The 26,135-nt window shown below is 41.6% G+C and overlaps 1 protein-coding gene across 1 annotated transcript; it reads left to right on the top strand.

The window, feature by feature from the left end:
- Nucleotides 1-2,081: 2,081 nt before the first annotated feature.
- LOC140361221 (ubiquitin carboxyl-terminal hydrolase 2-like) lies at nucleotides 2,082-25,843 on the top strand. Its single transcript, XM_072446954.1, has 13 exons — nucleotides 2,082-2,263; nucleotides 12,473-12,520; nucleotides 12,608-12,731; nucleotides 15,008-15,119; nucleotides 16,865-16,975; nucleotides 18,738-18,802; nucleotides 20,503-20,606; nucleotides 20,916-20,996; nucleotides 21,978-22,056; nucleotides 22,180-22,284; nucleotides 22,755-22,875; nucleotides 24,394-24,658; nucleotides 25,249-25,843. The coding sequence occupies exons 1-12, from the start codon at nucleotides 2,108-2,110 to the stop codon at nucleotides 24,494-24,496; spliced, it is 1,209 nt and encodes a 402-aa protein (XP_072303055.1). The 5' UTR covers nucleotides 2,082-2,107; the 3' UTR covers nucleotides 24,497-24,658; nucleotides 25,249-25,843.
- Nucleotides 25,844-26,135: the final 292 nt, after the last annotated feature.

The following is a 26,135-nucleotide window of genomic DNA, read 5'->3' as shown; positions in this document are numbered from 1 at the left end:
AAAAGTACTAATACTTTTGAAAATTCTGCTAAAAGTATAAGTTGTTCAAATGCGTGACATCACGCAGACGCTCAATAATAATAATAACAATGCATTTGATTTATATGACACTTTTGTTAATAATAGTAATGATGATGGTGATAATGATGATGATGATGGTGATAATAATTATAATAATAATAAGAAGAAGAATTCACCCAAAGGACAAACAACACGTTAATAGATTCGTCTTTAAATAAAGTACATATTCAAACGGCAGAAGGCCCCGCAGTGAAATAGGTATAAAGTTTTGTGATTTTTTTTTTTACATTCTCAGCAGCGTTAATGGATACTTTGCTGTTTCCAGGTGAAATTAAACCACATACATAACTGCAGACTTTGTGATATTTCAAGTCCATGGCGGTTAAACTTTCCGTACTAGAGAGTCGCGTTTACAAAGCAGAGACGCTCTACTCGGAAATGTCACTCACGAAAACAAAGATGAGACTGAACCCGTGGAAAAAATACACTTCAATAATGTTTACACTCTGGAAAGTTCCTGTTCCATCATTTCCACTGAGTTTAAATGTAGAATGGCACAAAGTCAGAGGAGAGTATTCGAACGGGCCAAGTTGAGGTGACTCTGCCAAATCTACTCAATAATATAAACTTGGCGATCTAAATGTGTCGAGGACGTCATTCAGCAGGGAAGAAATGTTGTTAATGAACGGCAACGAGCCTGAAATGTACCGTAGCTTTTGGAGTTCATCCTCTTCGTTAAATAAAGCTGGAAATAACAATACATTTAAAATCAGTTTAAATATTAACGACTCTTGCTTGGTCTGAGTGTTCTATTAAAGAGTTTACAGTCCACCTTCTAATGTCATCAAAAAGTGTCCCTTGAGATGTTTGCGAGAAATACTCATCCACCCACATGTAACGTGGATGGATTATGATGATTAAAATGATGTGATCTCAATAAAATAATGAAAACATGTCGTACTCTGACTAATGTGAAGCTGTTGTACATGACTCATATCAAAGTGATAAACACACCAATTGGTTTAACTTTAGTTTGTGCTATTGTTTAACAGTCAGTTATGTAAATGAGTTATTGAAAAGCATTTGCTCCTCTTCACACACTCTCTCTTTCGCCTAATTAATGAAGCTTTGTAAATCCTGTCTCTTCGGCCCTCGGTAAATCCTGGCGCACAATAATAATCCACAATCTCTGAAATTCTTTTTTATATATATATCTTTTTTTTTCCACTGTTATAAAACAACAACACAAAACACAGAAAAAACTAAAAAATACAGACAGGGCAGGACCAGAGAGAACAATACACAATGGATATATCTGAAAATAAGTTTTAAGAAAAATTAGGCATCTAAGAAAAGAAAAGGCACATAAAATAAGAATCCCATTTAGTCCAAATGTGTCCATTTCAAAGTTGAGTCCAGATTTCTGACCACTTATACTGTCATTGTTCAAGCAATAAAGAAAACTGATGGAACACAGAAGTGAAACCGTCGAGTGAAAAGGGTATGAATGAGTCATGAGTGGACAGAACTTAATTACCTTCTCTTTTTACTGTTTTATTGTTGCTTTTACAGTGTATCTGCTTTGACTGAGGCAAAACAGATTTAACTCAATTACATCCCCTTATTTCAACTTTTTATCCGAATATTTTTATAACCTAGACATATTGTTTCTATTAAACTTGAACTTTTTTGGTTTGTTGTTTTCCACGGACTTAAAACTGGAAGTGATGGTTATTAGTCTGACTGGAACACTCAAAATCACCTAAAAACAGACAGTAAATGCATGTGTCGGTGGCGTTAACGTCTGTTTACATCAGCAACTAGAAATATATGGCAGCAGATGGCAAAAAAACGATTGTTCTTTTTATAATAATCCGCATTCGTTCCGACAGCTCGCAAACGCCTCATGCCGCCTTCAGGGACACGCACAGGGGGCGGGGCCTGTCACTCCTCCGTTAAAGGACATTATTTCACTTCCACGCCATTCACCGACACAACCGCGCCGCCAGCTCACGTCAAAACCCGGACTTGGACACGCGAAACGACCGAGAGCGCAGCACCAGCCCCTACTCACTGGAGCCTAGTCATGCCGTCTCTGCGCCACTCGTACACCGTGACGGCGGAGCAGCAGCAGCTGGAGCAGCGGCCTCTGGAACGGGCCGAGCTGCGGAAGAAGAGCCCGTCTCTTTCTCGCTCCGCGCTGGTCTCCACGTTCAGAGGACTCATCATCAGCCAGAGCAAGGTCAGTCCATCCACTCTGAAGCTTCTATTCATTTATTTGATTTGTGCGTTAACATCATTATTATTTACAGTGTGTATAGTTATTTTACTGTATGTGTTCAGTAGCTGACTTCTATAAAGTTCACACAGTTGTAGAATTAAGTTGTGTTTCATTTATTTTGTGTCATTTGTGAAAGATAAATATAAGTAAACTGCACTTTTATCATTGAATCTGAAAAATGATGTGAGCTGTTTAATGCAAACTTAATATTTAGTATATTGCAAACTTTATATTTAGTATATTTACTATAGGTTGAATTAAAACCACTTCATTTTGCTTCCAAAATCTTCACCTTTATTATTATTTTTTGGCTCTCACGATTATATTGTGACCTGAATAAACACAATGATCAATTAACCCAATAATCGTGACATCTCAAATACGGAATGTATCAATAATAAGATAATAATAATAATAATAATAATAAAATTAATATCTTTTTTTTAAATGCTGAGTTTTCTAGAGTTTTATTTTCAAGTTCAGGGTGAAACAGACAAAAGTAATAATTTGCATCAATTTGTAAGAATCTAGATATAACTTAAATTCTTATGGTCAAATGTATAAAGTTCTTGTATTTAGTTGATAATTTAGTTTTAAAAATGCACTGTCCAAGTTTTAGGCCATTTAATAATATGAAAGTTGTTCTGTTTTTACTTTGTTGTATGATAAAAAATCTTCTTTAAACAAGGCGAGGCATTAGGATTAGCATTAGCATTAGTAGGAATATCAGGACCATTCCTTTGCGTCATGTGGCCGTTTTTAATTTGACTGCTCACATTATTTGCGGTGGAACGGCTCAAATTCATTTTCTCTTTTTTATGTTTAATTATTAATTTATTTATAGGAGATCTTCTACTGAAAGTGTTTTTCAGACTTCCTATAAGTGATCTGTTCTTCTGTATCAACCTCTGTATCTACCTGCGTTGCACCAATGAAATTTTCCCATGTGGGACAATAAAGGAATATCTTATCTTATCTTATCTTATGCCATATTCTAAATTTGATACCATTTTACGTCTATAAACCGTATGTTCACGATTGGTTTAACAGAGTTTGTGACCAAGGTATTCTGAACAATTTGCGTCGATAACAGGCAAATAATATTCACAACAAATTATTCACAAAATTGAATAGAGTTTTTACCAATAAATCCCCATATTAATGTTTAGAAAGAATTGATGATGAGAAACGAAAGGTAATGGCGACTTTGTTACTTTCAGTACAGAAATAACTGCAATGCCTCGTTCTGTACCGCTTTTTACTCATTCGGAAACTCTACTTACATTTTATTATCATTATTATTATGGCATTAAATCTGTTTCCATAGTGTTATTTTAGAGCATTAAGAACACGTGAATTAATACATGCCCGATGGATCAGTTTAATGCCATACGATGGGACAAATTTGAGTTAAAATTCAATAAAAATGTAAATAAAAAAGAAGGCGAGGCAGCCAAAGAAAAAGTCACTAAAACTAATTCTGTAAAGCAAGTTCAGAGATGGGCAATACTGACAAAAATGAAAGTATTGATATGTTGTGTGATTATCCCGTACACTTTTTCCAGCTTTAAAAGATAATGTAGTTTTCATCATTTTAATTTTTTCACGTCTCCACAACAACAATTGCAATATTATCCTTTTATTCTTCACATCTCCAGCACTATTCAGCACAGCATAGTTAAGCGAGTGTTGGTTACAGTGGCACATGTCCAAACACATGTCCAAACACATGACCGCTCTCCTTATCAGACTGTGATAGTGCTCAATGTGACTTTGTGTTCCAGCTGCAACAATAAACAGCTTGTATTGTGCGCGCTTCTGTCCGTTTAGTCTCACATTTATGCCAGATTTGATCCCAAAAAAACGTTTTGAATCTTTCTGTAAGTTTAATGTCGGCAAACTAAAGCAACAACTGACAGATAACGTTTTTAACTGTTTCGAAAAATACTGAAAATATAGTTAAGAGAATGACGAGCATGATTGACGCAAATTGAATACGTGACTCAAATAGAGGAACAAAGCAACAACTGTGCATGCGCAGTACTACATCCGAATCCCAAATAGTTGTTAAATCCATTGAAATCACTTTTATGTGAACGTAACGACAATTATCTGTTCATTAAACTCCAGTAGAAGCCTTTTTAGCATCTTTACGTTGTGACTTTATTCATCTGAACTCAGCAGTGCGTTAAAACGGCACTCGCAAAAGCATTCGGTGACGTAAACGCCGAACCGAGTATAGAATGCGAAGAGCGATCAATCCCTACTTTTATCATAGACGATTTTGCTCAATTTTGTTTTCACTTCTCTGAAACAGCAATTGCGATATTATACATTTTTCAATATATATTTGCCAGCTCTAAACAGTTGTAGCAACAGAGGCAGCTCATCGACACCAAATTAACTTACTCAAGTAATCGAGGAAATCAAATATTGTTGAGGTTCAGATTACATCATAACACCCTTAAAGTCGTGGATCATGTTTTCCTGTTTGTTAGGACTTTTTGACTTTTTAAAATTGAGATAAGGGCCGGTTAAATAGATGGTTGGCATGCTTATGAAAATATGGATGAATATGTACAATTTATAAAGCATTTAAACCAGTTTCCTCCTCACACAAGTAGTGTTTTCAGTCATGTGACGCATGTGAAGTTCTGTGGCGTTCCAGGCTCTTCCTGATCACCATCTGACCATGATTATCCCTTGCCCCATACCCCTTACGCCCATGCCCCCACGCCCCCACGCCCGCTGCCGTTCTCAGTACAGCTCCTGTTTAGGTAACATCGCTGGAGTGTGTTATGCTGGTGGGTGGGGCGCTGTGATTGGTGGAAGTGGAGACCAAAGCAGAACTTTCTGATCGAGCCCTGTCGACATGGCGGGAGCCAGGCGGAAGTAAACAGGTGGTCGACCGTAGTAAACATGGCGAACGGTCCCGCTAATTCTGCTGATCCATCAATAATTTTCACTCTTGGGTCCAAACCTGAAGTTTACGATGCATTTGATGTGTACAAGGACCAAACAATGAGTTCCTGGCGGTGTTGTCTTGCTGAGAAACAATTTAAATGGGCGTGCATTTCACAAAGAATTGTGAAAGTGTAAATCACTTGGGTCTGGGTTTAACCCTAAACCCTAACCTTAACCCTTAACCTTAACCCCTAACCCTAACCTTAACCCTTAACTCTAACATTAACCCTGACCCTAACCTTAACCCTAACCCTAACCCTATCCTTAACCTTAACCCTTAACCTAACCTTAAGTTTTAGGTTTACTTCGTTTGGTTAAAACTAGTTTATACCATGACTTTGTATTAGCAAAAGTGTAGCTAACTCATCCCAAAACAAACTAGACTGCAAACGTTTTTTTAAATTTGAGATAATAAAGCTCCGTACCGGAATCGAACCCTCGAATGCTTTGCAGAAAGACGTGTCTCTAACATCAGAGTTGCGAGACAGTAAATTTATTTCTCTCACCACCAGGTGTACCAAAACCGTGTAGCAAAATGGTGAACCGCAAGTGATTTGGGCCGCGAGAGAGCCGCCATCTTGGATTTTGTCACTTCCTTTCCAATTCCCTATATGACCTAGTTTCAACCGTGACCAAAGTGGTTTCTCCACGGTGTGAGCATGGGACGCTCACGTTGGACTGACAAAGACTGCAGGGTTCAGAATAAGCGGTATCGCATCGCAAAATGTGACGCTATTTCTCTCAAATGCGATGCATTCGTCATAAAAAAGTGTGTTTGTATCGCAGCTTTTGTGATACAAAAATGCGTGTTCAATTGTATAACCAAAGCCCCTAAAAATACTGATCACTCGTCAATCGATCGTTAATAATGGCATGACACATGTAGGACGCTGTGTTGACATGACGAGTCCCGCTGCTGTCTCAGATCAGAGTCTGAAAGTGGGAGGAGCCACGTGCGGTAAAGTTAGTGTCACAGATTCGGGCTTCCGAGGTCATCCATCCATCCATCTTCTGCCGCTTTATCCGGGGCCGGGTCGTGGGGGCAGCAGTCTGAGCAGGGACTCCCAGACTTCCTCTCCCCAGACACTTCCTCTAACTCCTCCGGGGGGATCCCGAAGCGTTCCCAGGCCAGCCGAGAGACATAGTCTCTCCAGCGTGTCCTGGGTCTTCCCCGGGGCCTCTTCCCGGTGGGACATGCCTGAAACACCTCCCGAGGGAGGCGCCCAGGAGGCATCCTGAACAGATGCCCGAGCCACCTCAGCTGGCTCCTCTCGACGTGGAGGAGCAGCGGCTCTACTCCGAGCTCCCCCCGTGTGGCCGAGCTCCTCACCTTATCTCTAAGGGAGCGCCCAGCCACACGGCGGAGGAAACTCATTTCGACCGCTTGTATCCGCGATCTTGTTCTTTCGGTCACTACCCAAGGCTCATGACCATAGGTGAGGGTAGGAACGTAGACCGACCGGTAAATAGAGAGCTTTGCCTTTCGGCTCAGCTCCCTCTTCACCACAACAGTCCGATGCAGCGACTGCATCACTGCAGCCGCTGCACCGATCCGCCTGTCGATCTCACGCTCCATCCTTCCCTCACTCGTGAACAAGACCCCGAGATACTTGAACTCCTCCACTTGGGGCAAGGACACCCCACCCACCTGGAGAGGGCAAGCCACCTTTTTCCGGTCGAGAACCATGGCCTCGGATTTGGAGGTGCTGATTCTCATCCCAGCCGCTTCACACTCGGCTGCAAACCGTCCCAGTGCATGTTGCAGGTCCGGGTTTGATGGAGCCATCAGGACAACATCGTCTGCAAACAGCAGAGATGAGATCCTGTGGTCCCCAAACCGGACACCCTCCGACCCCGACTGCGCCTAGAAATTCTGTCCATAAAAATTATGAACAGAACCGGTGACAAAGGGCAGCCCTGGCGGAGTCCAACATGCACTGGGAACAGGTCTGACTTACTGCCGGCAATGCGAACACAGCTCCTGCTCCGGTCATACAGGGACCGGACAGCCCTGAGCAAAGGGCCCCGGACCCCGTACTCCCGGAGCACCCCCCAAAGGACACCCCGGGGGACACGGTCGAAAGCCTTCTCCAGATCCACAAAGCACATGTGGACTGGTTGGGCAAACTCCCATGAACCCTCGAGCACCCGATGGAGGGTATAGAGCTGGTCCAGTGTTCCACGACCGGGACGAAAACCACTCTGCTCCTCCTGAATCCGAGGTTCGACTATCGGTCGGATTCTCCTCTCCAGTACCTTGGAATAGACCTTACCTGGGAGGCTGAGGAGTGTGATCCCTCTGTAGTTGGAACACACCCTCCGGTCCCCCTTCTTGAACAGAGGGACCACCACCCCGGTCTGCCAGTTCAGAGGCACGGTCCCCGAACGCCACGCGATGTTGCAGAGACGTGTCAACCAAGACAGTCCTACAACATCCAGATACTTTAGGTTTGCGAACAACCTCAGTGACTTCAGCTTGGGTGATGGATGAGCCAGCCTCCGAGTCCCCGGTCTCTACTTCCTCTTGGGAAGACGTGACTGAGGGATTAAGGAGATCCTCAAAGTATTCCTTCCACCGTCCGACGACATCCCCAGTCGAGGTCAGCAGGCCTCCACCCGCACCGTAAACGGTGTTGGTGAGACACTGCTTCCCCCTCCTGAGGCGCTGGACGGTTTGCCAAAATTTCTTTGGTGCCGACCGATAGTCCTCCTCCATGGCCTCCCCGAACTCCTCCCAGGCCCGGGTTTTTGCCTCTGCGACAGCACGAGCCGCGGCTCGCTTGGCCTGCCGATACCCCTCGATGACCTCCGGAGTGGCCTGATAGGCCTCCTTCTTCAGTCTGACGGCATCCCTTACTTCCGGTGTCCACCACCGGGTTCGGGGGTTGCCGCCACGACAGGCACCGGAGACCTTGCGACCACAGCTCCGAGCAGCCGCATCAACAATGGAGGCGGAGAACATGATCCACTCGGACTCAATGTCCCCAGCCTCCCCCGGGACATGGGAGAAGCTCTCCCGGAGGTGCGAGTTGAATACCCTACTGACAGAGGGCTCCACTAGACGTTCCCAACAGACCCTCACAATGCGCTTGGGTCTGCCAAGTCTGTCCGGCTTCCTCCTCCGCCAGCGGATCCAACTCACCACCAGGTGGTGATCGGTTGACAACTCTGCCCCTCTCTTCACCCGAGTGTCCAAGACACGCGGCCGGAGGTCTGATGACACGACAACAAAGTCGATCATTGACCTCCGGCCTAGGGTGTCCTGGTGCCATGTGCACTGATGAACACCCTTGTGCTTGAACATGGTGTTCGTTATGGACAATCCGTGGCTAGCACAGAAGTCCAATAACTGAACACCGCTCGGGTTCAGATCGGGGAAGCCGTTCTTCCCGATCACCCCTCTCCAGGTGTCACTGTCATTGCCCACGTGGGCGTTGAAGTCCCCCAGTAGAACGGAGTCCCCGGTCGGTGCACTGTCCAGTACCCCTCCCAAGGACTCCAAGAAGGCCGGGTACTCTGCACTGCTGTTCGGCCCGTAGGCCGCCACAACAGTGAGAGACCTGTCCCCCACCCGAAGGCGGAGGGACGCGACCCTCTCGTTCACCGGGGTAAACTCCAACACGTGGCGGCTGAGCTGAGGGGCTATCAGCAAGCCCACACCAGCCCGCCGCCTCTCCCCGCGGGCAACACCAGAGAAGTGGAGCGTCCAGCCCCTCTCGAGGAGATGGGTTCCAGAGCCCAAACTGTGCGTGGAGGTGAGGCCGACTATATCTAGTCGGTATCGCTCAACCTCCCGCACAAGCTCAGACTCTTTCCCCCCCAGCGAGGTGACATTCCATGTCCCCAGAGTTAGTCTCTGTGTCTGGAGATCTGGTCGCCGAGGCCCCTGCCGTCGACTGCCGCCCAGATCTCTCTGCACCGGCCCCTTATGGATCCTCCTGCGGGTGGTGGGCCCACGGGAGGGCGGCCCCACGTCGCTCTTTCGGGCTGTGCCCGGCCGGGCCCCGTGGGGTAAGACCCGGCCACCAGGCGCTCGCCATGGAGCACCCATCCCAGGCCTGGCTCCAGGATGGGGCCCCGGTGACGCCGATCCGGGCGACGTAAACTGCCTTGTTCGTGTTGTCATCATTGGGGGCTTCTGAACCGATCTTTGTCTGACCCGTCACCTTGGACCTGTTTGCCTTGGGAGACCCTACCAGGGGCATGAAGCCCCCGACAACATAGCTCCCGGGATCATTCGAGCACTCAAACCCCTCCACCACGTTAAGGTGTGGGTTCAAGGAGAGGGCTTCCGAGGTCAATAGCTCCTAAACGCAAAAGTCTTTGCAGATCATACACATGCCAAAATACTCATATTTACACTGCCAAGTGACTACAACCTCGTTTTTAACAATCAGATGCGTATTTTGGGCGCAGCGAATTACACTGATCCGAATGCGCAGCCGGAGCCGAGACGAGTGCTTAGGGACCGTCATCAAATAGCAGAACGAAAATTGGAATGGAATGTCAAATAGAGCGGTACAATTTGAATAACGCATAAAATACACCATGATGGACACCACAGCAACCTTTATTTTTCCATCAGAAGCTTAATACATATTTTTTGTAAGTGTAATGACAATTAATATGTAAATGAGACTCCTGCAAATAGTCATCTGATTGATGATATGGAAGAAAGTTGTAAATAAGGCCATCTGACTTTGTGTTGATCAATTTGTTCAACAACTAATTTTATTTGCAAGTTTTCTGTTTTATTAAAAAGTGTTTAAAAGTTAATTTAAGAGTTTTTTTTTTTTTAAATAGAATGTTTACAAATACATTTTGAATAAATAATTGTGTTATATGAATGGAAAATATTGATTGTTAGTCACTTTCGTGTTTTGCTATGCAATTATGAAATTGCTATACAAATTTTGAAAAATTAACGGATTGTTTAGCAGCACCGCTATACAAGTGAAAATCCTTAATCTGAACCCTGGACTGAGTCAGAAATATCACTAGTCTGTATTAGGGATGTCATCGTGTTTGATGTTTATTAGAGCTGGGTTGAAATAATCGATTTTCCGATTTTTAATCGATTCGCATATTAATGACAGATTATCGATTCGTACGTTTTTTTTATTAAAATTATTTTCTACATTTCCCTCAGTGAACTTCAATCTACCTTCAAGGAAGGAAGGAAGATAATTCAGGACTCCTGGATTATCTTTCTTGAAGGTAGATTGACCCTTAACCTTTTCATCCAGCCATCAGTCACACCAATACTTGTAAGATTTGCTGTTTAATATTGATATAATACTAGTTTTAATATGTTGCTTCTCTACACAGTCATGAAGTGAAGGAAACGGTTCATATACATTTTTCATTTTTAATAACATTAATGGATCGAATCGAAATCGGATCGAATCAGAAATCGGAGCGAATCGGATGGGATCTGAGACATCGGAAAAAAACGATTTTGAAACGTAAAATCGGAATCGAATCGATTCTTGAAATTTGAATCGAAACCCAGCTCTAATGTTTATAATGCCACATACTGAAAACAGCAAGTGAAATATACTTAAATCATTTATACAGCATTTTTCTTGAAAATGTAATTCTGCTACAACTTAAAGGTGCCGTACTGAATTCTTGCTGTCTTATTTTTGATGATTTTTTTCTTAATGTTTATAGTGATCCAAAGTTAATTCCTTACTTTTCCAACATAATCTGAGCATGCTAATCTTTCACCGGAATGGTTTCTAAGTCCTTTTCACAGCTTTCAGACGCCAGAGCGGGATTTTGCCATCTCTGTAAAGCTAATAAAAATTAGCATGCTAAAGCCACACACTATTTTTAAATGCAGAGAGCGTACTGTGGTCTCATTTTGACTCTAAGAACTGCTGTTATATCCGTTCAGGGGCAAGATGGAGTGGACTTTATAACTTGAAAAAAAGTTTTTTTTTTAAAAGTATATTCTATTTTTCTTCTTTCTTTTACCTATACTTTTATTTGAGTACACGTTCCCCACCCAGAAAAAAAAAAACTAAAAACCCCTAATGTAATGAAAATTCCTCTGCATTACATTGTTTACCCTATTGTATCTTAAAAGTCCATAGATTTATGTCTGAAACCCAATCTTCTATAAAGCTTCATGTTCTATTTAATTCATGTTTTTCTGCTCATCAGGCTGGTAATAATGTCGTTTTTAACTTTCATTTTCACTTAAATGTCATTTTTCTGAAACCACAGTATACAATTAGACATGTTCATCTCGCATTTATTTCCTTTTTTATTTATATTTATTAATATTTATTTCCTTTCATCTGACCTGTCACTTTGCCTAGAGTTAGTCAGTGCTTTCACGGCATCACTCATTATCAAACATCACATTGCGATCTTAGTGGAAATTGGCTTAGTATTTTAATAACTATGAAATGCTTTCTTTATTTTGTACAGTGTTGTTATGGTGAAGATCCATAGGTAATAAAACCAGAGTGTACAAAGACATGTGCAAGCGTGTAATCTGACTCCAACAGCAGATGACATAACCTGCTCATAAAGTCATCTCATACACCAACCTTGTACGGCCGCAGTAAAACCAGCTTAAAGCGCCCCCTAAAGGTCGGATGACTCATCGAACTAAAATGCAGTGAAGATGAATATATTTAGAATGTTGCTAAAAAATTATAAAAATGTTATCACAGAATAGCACATTTTTCAGGTTTATAATTTCACTTCCTGTTTGTACTTGATGACGTCGCACTTGGAAATTACACAGCAAACACTGGGCAAAAACTAATCTAATGACAAAAAAAATGTGACGTTATTTAGTTTAGAGAGTCAAAAAAACATTCTGCCTAAACTTTGACTGGAAATGGTGTCCCTGGTGTGATGTCATTTCCTACAGATTTTTCAAAGTTTTCTCCTCAAATACTTGCTCAATTGGTGTAAAACTATATTGTACAAGTACAACAGGTACAAATACACCAAATAAAGTCAAAATCAGAAAATTGTAAAAGCCTGACATACGTCACTAAGATATTTTAAAAGGACGTACTAACCATGTTTTATTTCTTCAGCCGTTGCTGCTCCAAACTCCAGATTTCGTCAATTTTTTTCAGAATCTGCCACAATTTCTTCTCCAAACACCTACATTTAATAATATTTCAATCCTCTGTATAATTTGCTTGTGAAATCCAATGAAAAATGTCAATACTTCAACAGAACAAGACCACCCAAGGCCTGGTTGGACTCAAGAACCTCGGCAACACGGTAAGACCCTTTATCATATTTCAGCGACGTCCATTCCAAAGTCAAACTAAAGCCAAATGCATATTATTTGCCTTTGTCACGTTGCAGTGCTTTATGAATTCCATCCTGCAGTGTCTGAGTAACACCACGGAGCTCCGGGACTACTGCCTGAGGAGCGCGCACAGACTGGACCTCTGCAGCCACCGCAGGGCCAGCACTGCGCTCATGGAAGGTACTATATGGTTTAATTCAACGTTTTGTGAATTTAATGAAGCGGTAAAGTGTACGGTAACATCACAGTAGTTAAATCTTTATTTGCTTTACATTTAGTCAAAATTGGACTTGGATTGAACCTGTCCGCCATTCTCCCTCACTCACAACATTCAAATCCCGCCTAAAAACATACCTCTTCACCCAAGCCTATGACCTCCCCTACCCCTAGCCTCCTCTACCCCATTGCCTACTCTTCTACCCCCTGTTACATCCCCATCTTTTTCTCTCTACTTCTTCCGTCTTGTTCATTTTATCTGTATATTAATGTGTATTGTACGTGCCCCTGTCTGTAAATACCCCCCCCCCCCCTTTTTTTATATATGTTCAGCGTCTTTGGGTCACTGAAAAGCGCTATATAAACAAAAGTTATTATTATTATTATTATTATTATTGATTCAAGCAAGTCAAGTATTGTCCTATATTCCAGGCTTGAGTGTTTTCACCTACCCCCTATCGAAGCCCACATACCTGCACTTTGTTGAGATGATATGAAAGATTAAGACTCCAAGTCAGACACTTGGTTTCCCCCAAAATTCCCCCAAATCCTCAAAAAAAGTCCCAATTCTATTTTCGAGCCGTTTTAGATCAATATTGCGTTTTAAAATTAACAAAATGTAAAATTATGAATATATGATATGTTATTGTTCAAAACTAAATAACTTACAAAAGCATAACATGTCTCCTTTTAATAAAGAAAAACAATGGCTAAAGACTTAGTAACCACATAATTAATACCATAACTCCTTGATTAAGTACCGTAGTTACTACACCTAAATAATGTTTAATTAACTCTTCATGCTTAATTAAGGCTAATTAAGGTGTGGTCCCGTATGTTCTAGTAACATGACTGGACGGGGCAACAGGAGCCAGTAGTAGTGGCTCCCACCATCATCATTGTGTCTTTGGCAAGACACTTAGTCATTGCTTTATGAATGTATAGAAGTATTTTTTTCGTTTTTAAACCATGTTTCTTTTTTCTCTTTTTTTTTCTTATAAGTTGTTTCGCGAGCGCGCCAACGTCAAAAACGGAGATTCTAAAAAACAAATATATATGTATTTCCCGTTTTCGCGGATTTTCAGTTTTTTTTGGGCCAAAACCTCAATAAAAATTAAAAATTATTCTGCACCAGCATCTCCGACTTCCGACCATTTCTGCACAAACCCGAGTTCGTTAGAACGTCAGAGCATTAAAACTCTCGCAACTTACGGCTTGACCATATATCCATGAGATTAACATGAAGGATGCGGGGTGGGCGTGGCTTTGGCTCGCGCTCCCATTTATTGAACTCGTGTTTGAACGAGGAAATGAAGAATACGCGTCCTGATCAGCTGAGCTGCGCGTCTCGAGCGTGGGAAAAATTACTACGCCGTTGGATCAAATCACTGTGGCCAAATTTAAGCTAGCTCAACAAGACATTTTCATTCATTGCACACTTTGTGTTCCTGTCAAGACTCAATAAAGTAAATCAAACCGACTTGTTTGGTCACGGGATGATTCATTTTCTGAGAAGCTTTCAGTCTGGGACTACTTTCTGTCTGATCACTGTGAGTTCCACCTTCCATTAAACAGTTAGTTTGTGACATTGAAGGTATTTTTGTACACCGCAGTATAATAAGAGTTATTTTCAATCGCCTTAACATCTTTTTTTGTTGTTGTATTATTTTATTGCTATTATTTATTAGACCATAGATCAACAAAAACATTAAACCATGATTCCATTCCCGCATCAAAAATACAAGTTGTATTTAGCTTCACACTAGTTTAATGAAGGCTGTTTACGAGCTTGTCTTCGTAAACAGCATTGTCTTGTCTGCGCTGTCTCGGAGCAAAAACACCTGGTTTCAAATTTCCCAGCTCTGGAAGTCTCCTGTGCCGTTTATAAGTCCACAAAGGCGCGTTTACACTTGCACAATCAGCTCATTAAAATAGAACAATGAAACTAAACTGAGAACTTAACCTGGACTAAATCTGGACTCGAACCATAGCTAAATTATGACTCGATCTGGGCCCAAACCAAAGTGAGAACCAGTCATTTTCAAACTTTCTGACGTCAAATCGCTTTCATTACACCCACGTTCTTACATCAGCGTGACGGCGCGAGCTAGCTTTAGTTTATTTCTCCACTGCAATTCTCTCTGCTGCCACTAGATGATGATGATGAATGATGAACGAGAATGTGTGTCCTTCAAACAAAATCACATGCGTTTGTCGTGTTTTGTGTCGTCCCGCTCCAGAATTCACGTCTCTGGTCCAGCACCTGTGGACTTCAGCCAGCTCGGACGCCATCAGCCCCGCAGACTTCAGGAAACAGATCTGCCAATACGCCCCCAAGTTCGGAGGCTGCAAGTGAGTCCACAAATCTACACTGAAAATAGTAGATAATAGTAGAACAAAACCAAATTCATATTAGGGATGGGAAAAACATTTAGCTGACATTTGGAGCCAATTTTCTTCTGCAGTGCCCTGTCTGTGTGCCCATGTGTCATTCCCACTTTGTCCACCAGGTCTGGCTTCTGTACATACTTTGTGTTGCAACTCTGGAATTTCCCCATTGCGGGACAAATAAAGGCTTATCTTATCTTTGCTACTATGTGGTCTCATACTAGTTCTGATGAAGATAAAGGTCAAGATCATTCTAAAACTCTTCAGGAAAGGTCACATTTTGTCCTGTTTGTCTTTTTTTGTATCCAATAGATAGTTTTAGTATTTGGTAGATACTAGTTTTTTTTATTGATCAGTATCTGCTATAGTATTACGATACACAATCAGGCAAGAAATGATATTATATCCCTGACAAATAAATACATTTTTTTGCAAATGTGAGAAATGCATTGTATTTTATTTCATTTTTTGCAAATGTGAAAAGGTAATTCTTGAACTTGACTTAAAACATCTTTGTATCAGTAAATATCAGGTATAGGCCACAGCTGCAAGACAAATATCAGATATTGGTATTGGCTCAAAAAACTCCAATTTATGTATTTGTTTTAAAATTGATCTAAAAGGTTTACTTCCCATAACTAACAGCAGACAGACGACAGCAGAAGTAATATTATTATTGTATTATTCCAGGACTAACACCATCGCTCCAAAAACTCCCCCCAGACACGCCTACAGCACTGCCCTGTATTTACTTAAGTTTTCAAATGTTCTTTGTCAATGACACAGCCATTTTAGCACCGATAGGAGAAAGGCTGTTTAAATGTATTTGTCGCTTTCCTAATGTATTCTGAGCGTCGTAATGATTTCTTACGATGAGTTTGTAAGCCCTTTTCACGCACGATTCCAATGTCTGGACAAAGAGCTGCTTTTAAAATATATCTGATTTTATTATTACAGTCTCTTTTAACCTCAAAACGTTTCCATTCTAAATTGTAAAACAAGTCTCAGTTATAGTTTGAATTACTAGAAAATAAAGTGCTTTTATTTTTATTTCAATGCACCGGCGCATAAGTCACACCAGCCAAAAAATGCATAATATTGAAGAAAAAAAAAAAGTTGCACTGAAGTATGAAATGCGGTTGCAAGTGTGAAAATAACAAATAATATCACATATAAGTCGCTCCGGAGTAGAAGTATTTATATACAAGTATAAATATAAGCACCCCGGCCAAAACTATGAAAAAAGGTGCGACTTATAGTCTGGAAAATACGGTACTTCAAAACTTTTGTTTAAGTAGATTATTTATTTATTTATTTATTATGGACATAGCATTTACAAACAGCAATGTTTTAAGTGTTATAGCAGAATATGCAAATTTTCAACACCTAGGGCCAATTTAGAGTTGCCAATTTTACCTAACACCTGCATGTCTTTGGACGGTGGGAGGAAGCCGGAGAACCCTGAGAGAACCCACGGTAACACAGGGAGGACATGCAGACTCCACCCAGAGAGATCATGGGAATCGAACCCATGATCTCCTTCTTGGGAGGCAAGAGTGCTAACCGCCTTGCACCAACATTTGACTAAAATGTTCTCCTTTTGAATTTTCATGTGTACTTGTGTATGAATACCTCTTCTCTCGCTGCTGAATTCTGCGGGATGTTTTTTTTTATTTTATGTTATTTTATTTATTATTTTGTGCGTGCAGTCAACAGGACGCGCAAGAGTTCCTGCGCTTTCTATTGGACGGTCTCCATAGCGAGGTGAACCGGGCGACGCAGCACCCGAGTGCGTCGGCACAGGACTTGGACTGCCTCTCGTAAGCTCCTCTCCGTCTTCCACCTTTCACCCCGATCGGTTAGCCATTGTGTTTCCCCCGTCTCGTAACGGGACACGAGAATCCACTTTGAACTTTGAACCCAGGTCTTTCTTCAGATGTAGTAACATGTTCTTCTTTCATTTCACCGGAAACAAATACATTATTAAGTGCAACAACATATTATTTTTGATTTTAAAGGACTCTTTCCAACGGCAAATGGTAATTCTAGATCAGGGGTCAGCAACCTTTTGATGTTCGAATCGGACCAAAAAAACAAAACACAAATCTGTCTGGAGCCGTAAAAATTTAAAAGCCTTATGTAAGCCTTATATGAAGGGAAGTGTATATTAGCTATAATAGCCTACTATCAAAATGACAAGGCTACAAATACATAATGAGCATTCCTGATTAAATGTTTATTTTCCCTGCAGCCGATTGGTGATATAATGCCTGCCGTTTTAATGCCCCTTTCCTTCACTGTCTCTGCGGAGAATCCTTCATGTCATCCTGGAAATGTCTCCAAATGACTCTTTTTGTGATTTGACAACTTCTCATGACAAATCAAACATGCAGACAATCCTTCTGCATTGGCAATGAAAGCAAATGATTCGGTCCATTCTTCCTTGAATCCTCTGTTCTCATAATTACTTCCATTACAGTTTGTTTACAACAGGCACCTGCCGGCACTGCCCCGCCCACGTGCTGTTGCTCCGCCCACATGCTGGTGCTCCGCCCATGTGTGCTGAGCTGTAACGAGCGTCGCAGGCTATGACGCAAATCTTCGTTGATAGAAATGTTGAAATTTAATATTTATTATAAAACATTTTACAGCATTGGAAAACGTTAAGAATGTTTGCTTATGTTTGTCCTCTTACAGAAATCGTATTAAAACAACAAATATATCCCCCCCCATCTAGTTTCATTTTCATAATTTTTTTAAAAGCTCCACGGAGCCACTAGGAGGGCGCTAAAGAGCCGCATGCGGCTCCAGAGCTGCAGGTTGCCGACCCCTGTTCTAGACTGAAAACAAGATACTTAATTTGGATTTGTTTAACTTGCTGTGTATTAGTTTTGCAGTTCATATTTCAGTCCGGTGCCCTATTCTTTTCTCCTAATGAGATTTAAAAAAATACATTTAAAAAACGTCTGCTCTTTAGAGCTCTACAAATAAAATACACAGGACTAATATTTAGTAATGTTTTGTTTTTTAGTAAATCAAGTTGAATATTTTCATACTTCAAACGCAATAACATTTTTATAATTTCACCTGAAAAATACTGTATTTTCCGGACTATAAGTCGCACCTGAAAGTAAGTCGCACCTGAAAGTAAGTCGCACCTGAATGTAAGTCGCACCAGCCAAAAAATGCCTAATAAAGAAGAAATGCGGTTACAAGTGTGAAAATAACGGGGTGCGACTTATACGTGTAAGTAAGTATACTTATACTCCAAAGGAGTATAAGTATAGAAGTATAAGTATAAGTCGCACCCCGGCCAAAACTGAAAAAAGGTGCGACTTATAGTCCGGAAAATACAGTACTTCTCTATCTGAGTGCAACAAGATATCATTTTAAGTTTAGCATGACTTTTTCCAACGGTAAAAAAAAGACTTAATCCAGATGCTACTGACAAAATGAAATTAACTTCACAATACACATTTGACTATTACAAAGCTGGATGGTGCATATCTTTTTCACTTCACAAACACATCTTTCTGAAGCATGGCGGTTCTGACCCGACAGTAACAGATGTTTGTGCTGCAGAGACAAGGAGAAGGCCCGACACATGTGGGACCTGTACGTGCAGAGGGAGGACAGCGCCGTCCTGGGTCAGACTCTTATTTAAACATCTCTTTACTGGCCCGATGGAGACACTAATATTTGATCATATTTAATAGATATCTATATAATTATAATCGCATCAAGTTGGTGTTTGCTTTTTAAATAAAGAAGTGGAGTATTTTTATCATTAAATTATGTGTTTATTTAGACACTTTTCATTTAGTTTTTTGACAAAATGGGCTCCAGGAATCTTAATATGAGGCCCGAGCCGAAGGACGAGAATCGTCCCGGCGAGGGACTTCTTAATATTGTATTCGGGGGCTGGAAAAATGCAAAAATCGAGTAGTAAACAATCACGGATATACTCGTGAGTGGTATCAAAAATTAGAACTCTGTGAGTTCTAATTTTGAACTCTGTGAGTTCTAATTTTGAGTGAAGGTTTCGTGAAAAAATATTAAAGGATGGCCCAGTAGCGCCACCTCGAAAATCTATTTAACATGGGGCCTTTGGGAGCCCAACACCAGAAAAGTGGCAGCAAAAATATGCCGCTTCAAAAGTGCACCTTTCTTACTTTTGGCCTTTTTTCCTACAGTTTTCTTAGAAAACACTTCAAACTTGGCCACAAGACCCAAAACCCACGAGCAATGTAATGTTTCTTAAACTGTTTTCTTTTTTTTAAATTGTTAATAGAGTGTTTGTGAAGCTTTTCAAGCTAAACCCAATGATAAGCAAAAGTAGTAGCTAGCTAAAAAAAATGGCTCTCTGGCACCATCTCCAAACTCTGAAAATTAAAAAAATACAATCCATTTGTCATAGACAACTGAGAAAATGCATCACAGGTCCATTTCTGACCGGGCACAATGTGACAAAATCACTTGACTCAAGCTCGAGTTTTTATAGTGGAACAAAAGTGGCGTTTTCCATTGTGGGCGTGGGAAGCTTGTTTCTCTGGCATGAGATGTCCTATTCCCGCATTAATATACGTTACGAAAAATAATGAGCAGAACGCAATGATGTATAACATCTATTGCTAAATTTTGAACATTTGAATGAAGTCAAAAAGTATATTTAGACATTGGCTGCAGTACCAATGGAGTGGCCACTGGGGGTGGTTACGACACGCTAGCCATACCCCATCCAGATAATATAATAGATCCATGGTGTGATCTTGGTGTGATCATGGTGTAAACAGTTTAGCCACAGGAAGGCCACGTGAAAGAGGTGTGGTCCTGCTCCAAAACTTAAGATAACAAACTTATCCTGCCTTCTTGCCATTATTAACTAAAAAACATAAAAGCAAGTGGGGGCATAACCCTATCTCAAACCGCACCGTCGTGAAAATGTTGAATTAAGTATTATAAAGTTTGTACTGTTTGTGGGGGAGGGGTGATTAGAGGTGTGCTCCTCGCGGTGGGTCGTACCCCGCGGTCGCAAGGTCTTTATCGCAGTGTGCGGCTTTCATTATTATTATTATTTTTGTCAAAACTTTGTCTACGAAATGTCATGCAAGTTTTTTTAGTTACGTTTTATTTATTTTTTATTTGCTATTATTCGAATACCGTAACCATTACTTTTTCACTTTATAATAAATAAATAATTCAATTCAGTTTATTTTTGTAATAATAAGTAGTATTTTGATAACCCTAACACATATGAGAAGAAAAGAAAGCAGACAGTGACATTATTTAATCCAAATGTCAAAAACAAAAACTTATTTCTTATTTTCATCAATATTACCCTCTCTAGATGTGTTCGGGGGCCAGTTGAAAAGCTGTCTGACCTGCTCCGTGTGTGGTTCCAGCTCCACCATGTTTGACCCCTTCTGGGACCTGTCCATCCCCATCGGAGAGGTACTACACTGCATCACCTCGTGTGTAGTTCACATATAACAAGAACAACAAAAATTTAAGACCCCTCCATAATTTCTAAGTGGGAGAAGTTGCAAAATCGCAGGATGTTCAAATACTTATTTCCCTCAGTGTAAATACCTTAACCATTTAACACACAATGTAGGATTTAATTTGAACAGACTGCAAAATAACCACATTTAGAATGTTTTTGTAGCTTCTTCAGCACTAAATTGACTTTTTCAATCTTTTATCTGTGTTTTTACATCGTTTCCTTGTCATCAAGAGTTATATTTTGTTGCGTGTCCTCAGAAAAGCTCCGGCGAGGTGACGCTCAGGGATTGTTTGAAGCTCTTCACCAGAGAAGACGTGCTGGACGGAGACGAGAGCCCGGTACGTCCACACACTTAGGCCCCGGGACCTTAAAGATCCCATATCATGCTATTTTTCCTGTTTCGTAGTCTACCCTAAGGGTATATTTGATAATAATAAGTGTTGTGCAACACCCATAACATAATCAAATATCACCCATACCTTGGACCCCTCTCACAAACCCGGAAATGCACACAGCTTGGTCTGAGATTCGCCCCCACCCTTGCGAAGAGCAATCTGCCTCCCCCGCCCACCCCGTGATGTAGTCTCAGCGAGAGCGTGTGTCCCCCGCCCACCCCGTGATGTAGTCTCAGTGAGAGCATGTCCCCCCCGCCCACCCCGTGACGTAGTCTCAGCATGGAGATGGTGTATGTATAGCTCTCGCGCTCTCATCGTCTTCTTTATCGTGGCAATAGTGCCAGCACTCAAATGTAACCCCACAAGTCCGAAGATTCACAGCGCAGCAGGCTGTCCTGTGCAACGTGAAACTAACCGCGGTGGCTCTCTTCCGCGTGCACGCTGTCGCCGTGTGCCTCGGCACCTCTCACCCCCCCCTCCCCCTTTCCCCCTCGGCGCGGAGGCGGGGGGAAGGGAGAGGAGGGTGGGGGGAAGGGGGATAACGTGAGTAGCACCCGTTTTTCTGCAGATCCGAGGAGGAGGATATAGACTGCACTCTAGCTAAAAACAGCGCAAATCAATCAAAAAAACACTTTGGGCACATATATGAAGCACCAATAGCACTGTAAGAAGGTTTAAAGCTCTATTTTGCATGATATGGGACCTTTTAACAATGCACTGATAGCCACTGGTGCGCTCTGGTGTGTCTCCACTGTCTAAAGTAATCCAAAGTGGTCTGGTTCTCATTAGCTCTTGGATCTCTGTCGCGTGAGATGATTGGACAAGAAAGAATACTGACTGACGGAAAAAGACGGATATAAAGAGAAAATAATAATCGGGACTTCACTGTCCCGTGTGTCCTCATTTCTTCCTGTTTGTCCACAGATGTGTGAGCACTGCAAAACCAGGAGGAAGTGCACCAAACGCCTCAGCATCCAACGGTTCCCCCACATCCTGGTGCTCCGTATCCTTTTCCAGTCTAACACTGTTTTATATGAGATCTTTTATATATGGATATGGCTTTTACGTGAGCTCCATTTATCTCTATAGTTGGAAGTATTTTTTTCCCTTGACTCCCTTACCTCAGACCTGAAGCGGTTCTCCGACTCAAACGTTCGCAGCTCCAAACTGTCCACGTCCGTCAACTTCCCCCTGAAAGAACTGGACCTTCGAGAGTTCTCCGATACTAATGGTTGGTGACCAAGTGAAAATATACTGTCCCAACGCAAAACTGTTCTCGGGCTTGTCTTCTCTGCTCCTTCTCACACAAAAACACTCACTTTGAAATGTCCCAGATTTGTAACTTAAAAGGTTAAGTTCTGGAGGTCTCCTGTGCTGTTTTGAAGTCCATAAATCATCACCAGACTCGTTCTGAGCATTTCAAACTCAAATCACATTCATTGGCATGTCGGGGGAAGCTAGCTTTTGCTTGTTTCCTCTGCTGCCAGTAGATGGAGCGCTAACACATATTCTTGTGAGGGAACGTCTAACTGATAGAAAGTCATGAGATGTTTTCAGTACATACATTATTTTAAGTTCTTATACCGGAGATATACCGCAAAGGTAGAAGAGTTTGAGGACAAAAACAATACAAACTGATCCTATGCTTCACTTATCCTGAAATTAGTTAAATGTTTTATTTTTGTTCGGTTTTTTTTTCAGAGCGTGCGGTGTACAACCTGTTTGCCGTGTCCAACCACTCGGGCAGTGCCTTAGGAGGACACTACACGGCCTACTGCAGACACCCGGGGCTGGGCGAGTGGCACTGCTACAACGACACCAGGTACGTCACTCGTGCTAGCACAGGACGCGCTAGCATCGTACTTCTCTACGGTTGCGCTTATCGACGCCGCTCCAGTAACTTTAAATTCCCTGTGATTTTATGCGCATGGCAAAGGAGAACCAAATAACGGGGCCATGAGGAAGAGGAGGTAAGGGACCGACAGGAGCGAGAATAAAACGCTCTGTAATCCTATACAGAAAGCACACATCGGTCGCATTTTTAGAGGGCTGGTTTTGTAATACGTCTGGACTGATTTAACTTTATTACTTGAAAAAAAGTTGGTATAGTTCCTTCTACCCAGCTACTTAATAATATAAGTTGAAGTCAATCAAATATATATATTGTATTTTTTTTTTATTTTATAGAAAACCTTTTTGTCTCCTCGTGTATGTATGTATGTATGTATGTATGTGTATATATATATATATATATATATATATATATATATATATATATATATATATATATATATATATATATATATATATGAAGCAGTGAGAAGAGAAGTGTAAAGTGCATCAGTATTTTTATATTTTTATTCAGTAGCAGTTAAATAAAATATTAAGTATTCACTTGCCACAAAATCCTGAGCCACAATCATTAAAGATTAACAGGCCACTTCGGAGGTAACGTCAGAAACATTGTAATCACTCAAAACACATTTTAGGAGCAGCATAACCAGTCTAGTACCAAATGTCCCTAAACCAGAAAAATTCTTTGAACTTGACACTAGTTGTGCGAACAAACACTTAACCAGTTAAATAAAACTAAATACATTGTGTACATTTTAACTTTAACAATGTTATCAAACACAAAACTAAAGCTTATTGCCACTGCCAGGGCATTGAAAAGAACCAGAAAAGTTTGTAGATTCCTAAAACTGGGTGTTTTTTTTACTCCTTTGCACTAAGCCAGTTGCTAAGGCACACCAGATTATTCATGTTTTCAGCTGATAAAGACGCGCGCCGGGCCCTTCTCGCGGATCTCCCCAGCTACGGCCCTGCTCACGCGGGCCCCCCGCACGTTGCCTCGGCTGGCGCCTAGCTGCTGACTTTGTAAAGTTAATAAACCAAAGCCATGTTCCAACATTAAACTCCATTTACACCACGAGAAAAACAACACAGCACAGCTCCTCCACTGCGCATGTGCGCAGGACGACTCGGACGCACGTCTGCTGTTGAGTGTATTAAGTCCGGCGCGTTGAGAACGCTCGTCCGGTGCATTTGTCTTTCTAATGTACACTCGCTCAAATTCTGCGTCGGCCGCGATATTATATTATATTATATCATATCATATTATAATATATATATTTTGCAGTCGTAGTTGAAGTAGTATAAAGTAGCATTTGCTGAAAATACTACTGACATAACTGTGTGGACATACATTTTTACATGACCATCCAAACAGACAAAACATAAAAATAGGTTAAAGGAACTAATGTCTTTACATAAGTTATAAAGACGAAGTATAGCGTTTTCTCAGAACTAACCTTGACCTCTTTCTTTTTCTGTTCTTCAGGGTGAACCCGATCTCGTCCAGTCAGGTCCGCAGCTGTAATGCCTACGTCCTGTTCTACGAGCTCAGTCCCTCTCTCCACAAGTACCAGACCTGCAGACTGTGAACCTGGATGCAATCAAACCCTTCAGCGTGACCAAACCCTTCAAGACAATCAAACCCTTCAAGACAATCAAACCCTTCAAGACAATCAAACCCTTCAGCGTAACCGAACCCTTCAGCGTGACCAAACCCTCGACCAAACTCTTCAGTGCAATCAAACCCTTCAGTGTGACCGAACCCGTCAGCATGACCAAACCCTCAACTGAACCCTTCAGCGTGACCAAACCCTTAAGCGTAACCCTTCAGCACAACCGAACCCTTCAGGGCGTCCCAATCCTTCAGGGCGTCCCAACCCTTCAGAGCGTCCCAACCCTTCAGGGCGTCCCAACCCTTCAGGGCGTCTCTCAGAGCGTCCCAACCCTTCAGGGCGTCCCTCAGAGCGTCCCAACCCTTCAGGGCGTCCCTCAGAGCGTCCCAACCCTTCAGGGCGTCCCTCAGAGCGTCCCAACCCTTCAGGGCGTCCCTCAGGGCGTCCCAACCCTTCAGAGCGTCCCAACCCTTCAGGGCGTCCCAACCCTTCAGGGCGTCCCTCAGAGCGTCCCAACCCTTTAGGGCGTCCCTCAGGGCGTCCCAACCCTTCAGGGCGTCCCAACCCTTCAGCACAACCAAACCCTTCAGCACAACCAAACCCTCAACCACAACCAAACCCTCAACCACAACCAAACCCTCAACCACAACCAAACCCTCAACCGAACCCTTTCAGCACAACCGAACCCTTCAGCACAACCGAACCCTTCAGCACAACCATTCTCTCAGGCGCCGATTTTTTTGTTTTTTAAATTGATGCGGTCAAAACAAAAGCTCTAAACTTAGTGGCTTTATTGTCCGTTCTGACTTGACCATCAGACCCCTCCTCTTTTTATCATTCATATTAAAGATAATTATCGAATATTACTTTTTTTCTTTGATTGGGCTGACCTAGTTACCGGTACCAGACTCTAAACTTGTACTGACCCGTTCCTTTTACAATAAGTATCAGATCGACCCAAAACACAGGACAAATCCAGAACTTTAATCCTGAGGAAACACTGCCCTCTATTGGACAAACTACATACAAAACTCAGGCACATGGACCAAAAAACTTGCAATACTTTTTTATATATGAACTTGTATTGTGTGTGGTGTGCAATGAAGACAAATGAAGACTCTGACTGCCATGTTTAATTTATTGTTTATTTAAAAATATGAATATAAAAATGTCAAATGCTGAACTAAAGGTGTTAAGCGTGCGCGCACATGTTTTTGTACAGTATTTATGAGAAGCCTTGTGAATGTATGATACAACACCAAAGCAATTGTGAACAATGTATTTAATAATGTGTTATTGAGTAAATTATTGATTATGAATAGACATGCAGTGTGGATGTTTGATTTCAAGTAAAATGTAGGAATCAAGTTTTTGCAAAAGATGATATTATAGTCTAACATACCTTTTTAATTTAGCTAATTTAAATTTATGATAAGTAAATAAAGCAGGATATAGCTGATATAGTATGTTAATGGTAAAGATCAGCCCAACGTTTAGATTTATTTATATATGTATGTATGTATGTGTATATATATGTATAGATATGTATATATGTGTGTATATATGTATATATATTATATGTGTATATACACATGTATATTTATGTATATGTGTA

Source organism: Eucyclogobius newberryi, unplaced genomic scaffold, assembly GCF_026437365.1.
Source record: "Eucyclogobius newberryi isolate DKJ021-1_F unplaced genomic scaffold, fEucNew1.0.hap1 SCAF_15, whole genome shotgun sequence".
Classification (NCBI taxonomy): Eukaryota; Metazoa; Chordata; class Actinopteri; order Gobiiformes; family Gobiidae; genus Eucyclogobius; species Eucyclogobius newberryi.
This window is presented reverse-complemented; position numbering and strand designations above follow the sequence as displayed.

What these genes read in the sequence shown, in the direction of transcription:
- LOC140361221 (XM_072446954.1), top strand. Translation starts at nt 2,108, where the DNA reads ATGCCGTCTCTGCGCCACTCGTACACCGTGACGGCGGAGCAGCAGCAG. An exon ending in TCAAGAACCTCGGCAACACG is followed by an intron (nt 12,521 to 12,607) that starts GTAAGACCCTTT and finishes GTCACGTTGCAG; the next exon opens with TGCTTTATGAATTCCATCCT. An exon ending in TGTCCATCCCCATCGGAGAG is followed by an intron (nt 20,607 to 20,915) that starts GTACTACACTGC and finishes GCGTGTCCTCAG; the next exon opens with AAAAGCTCCGGCGAGGTGAC.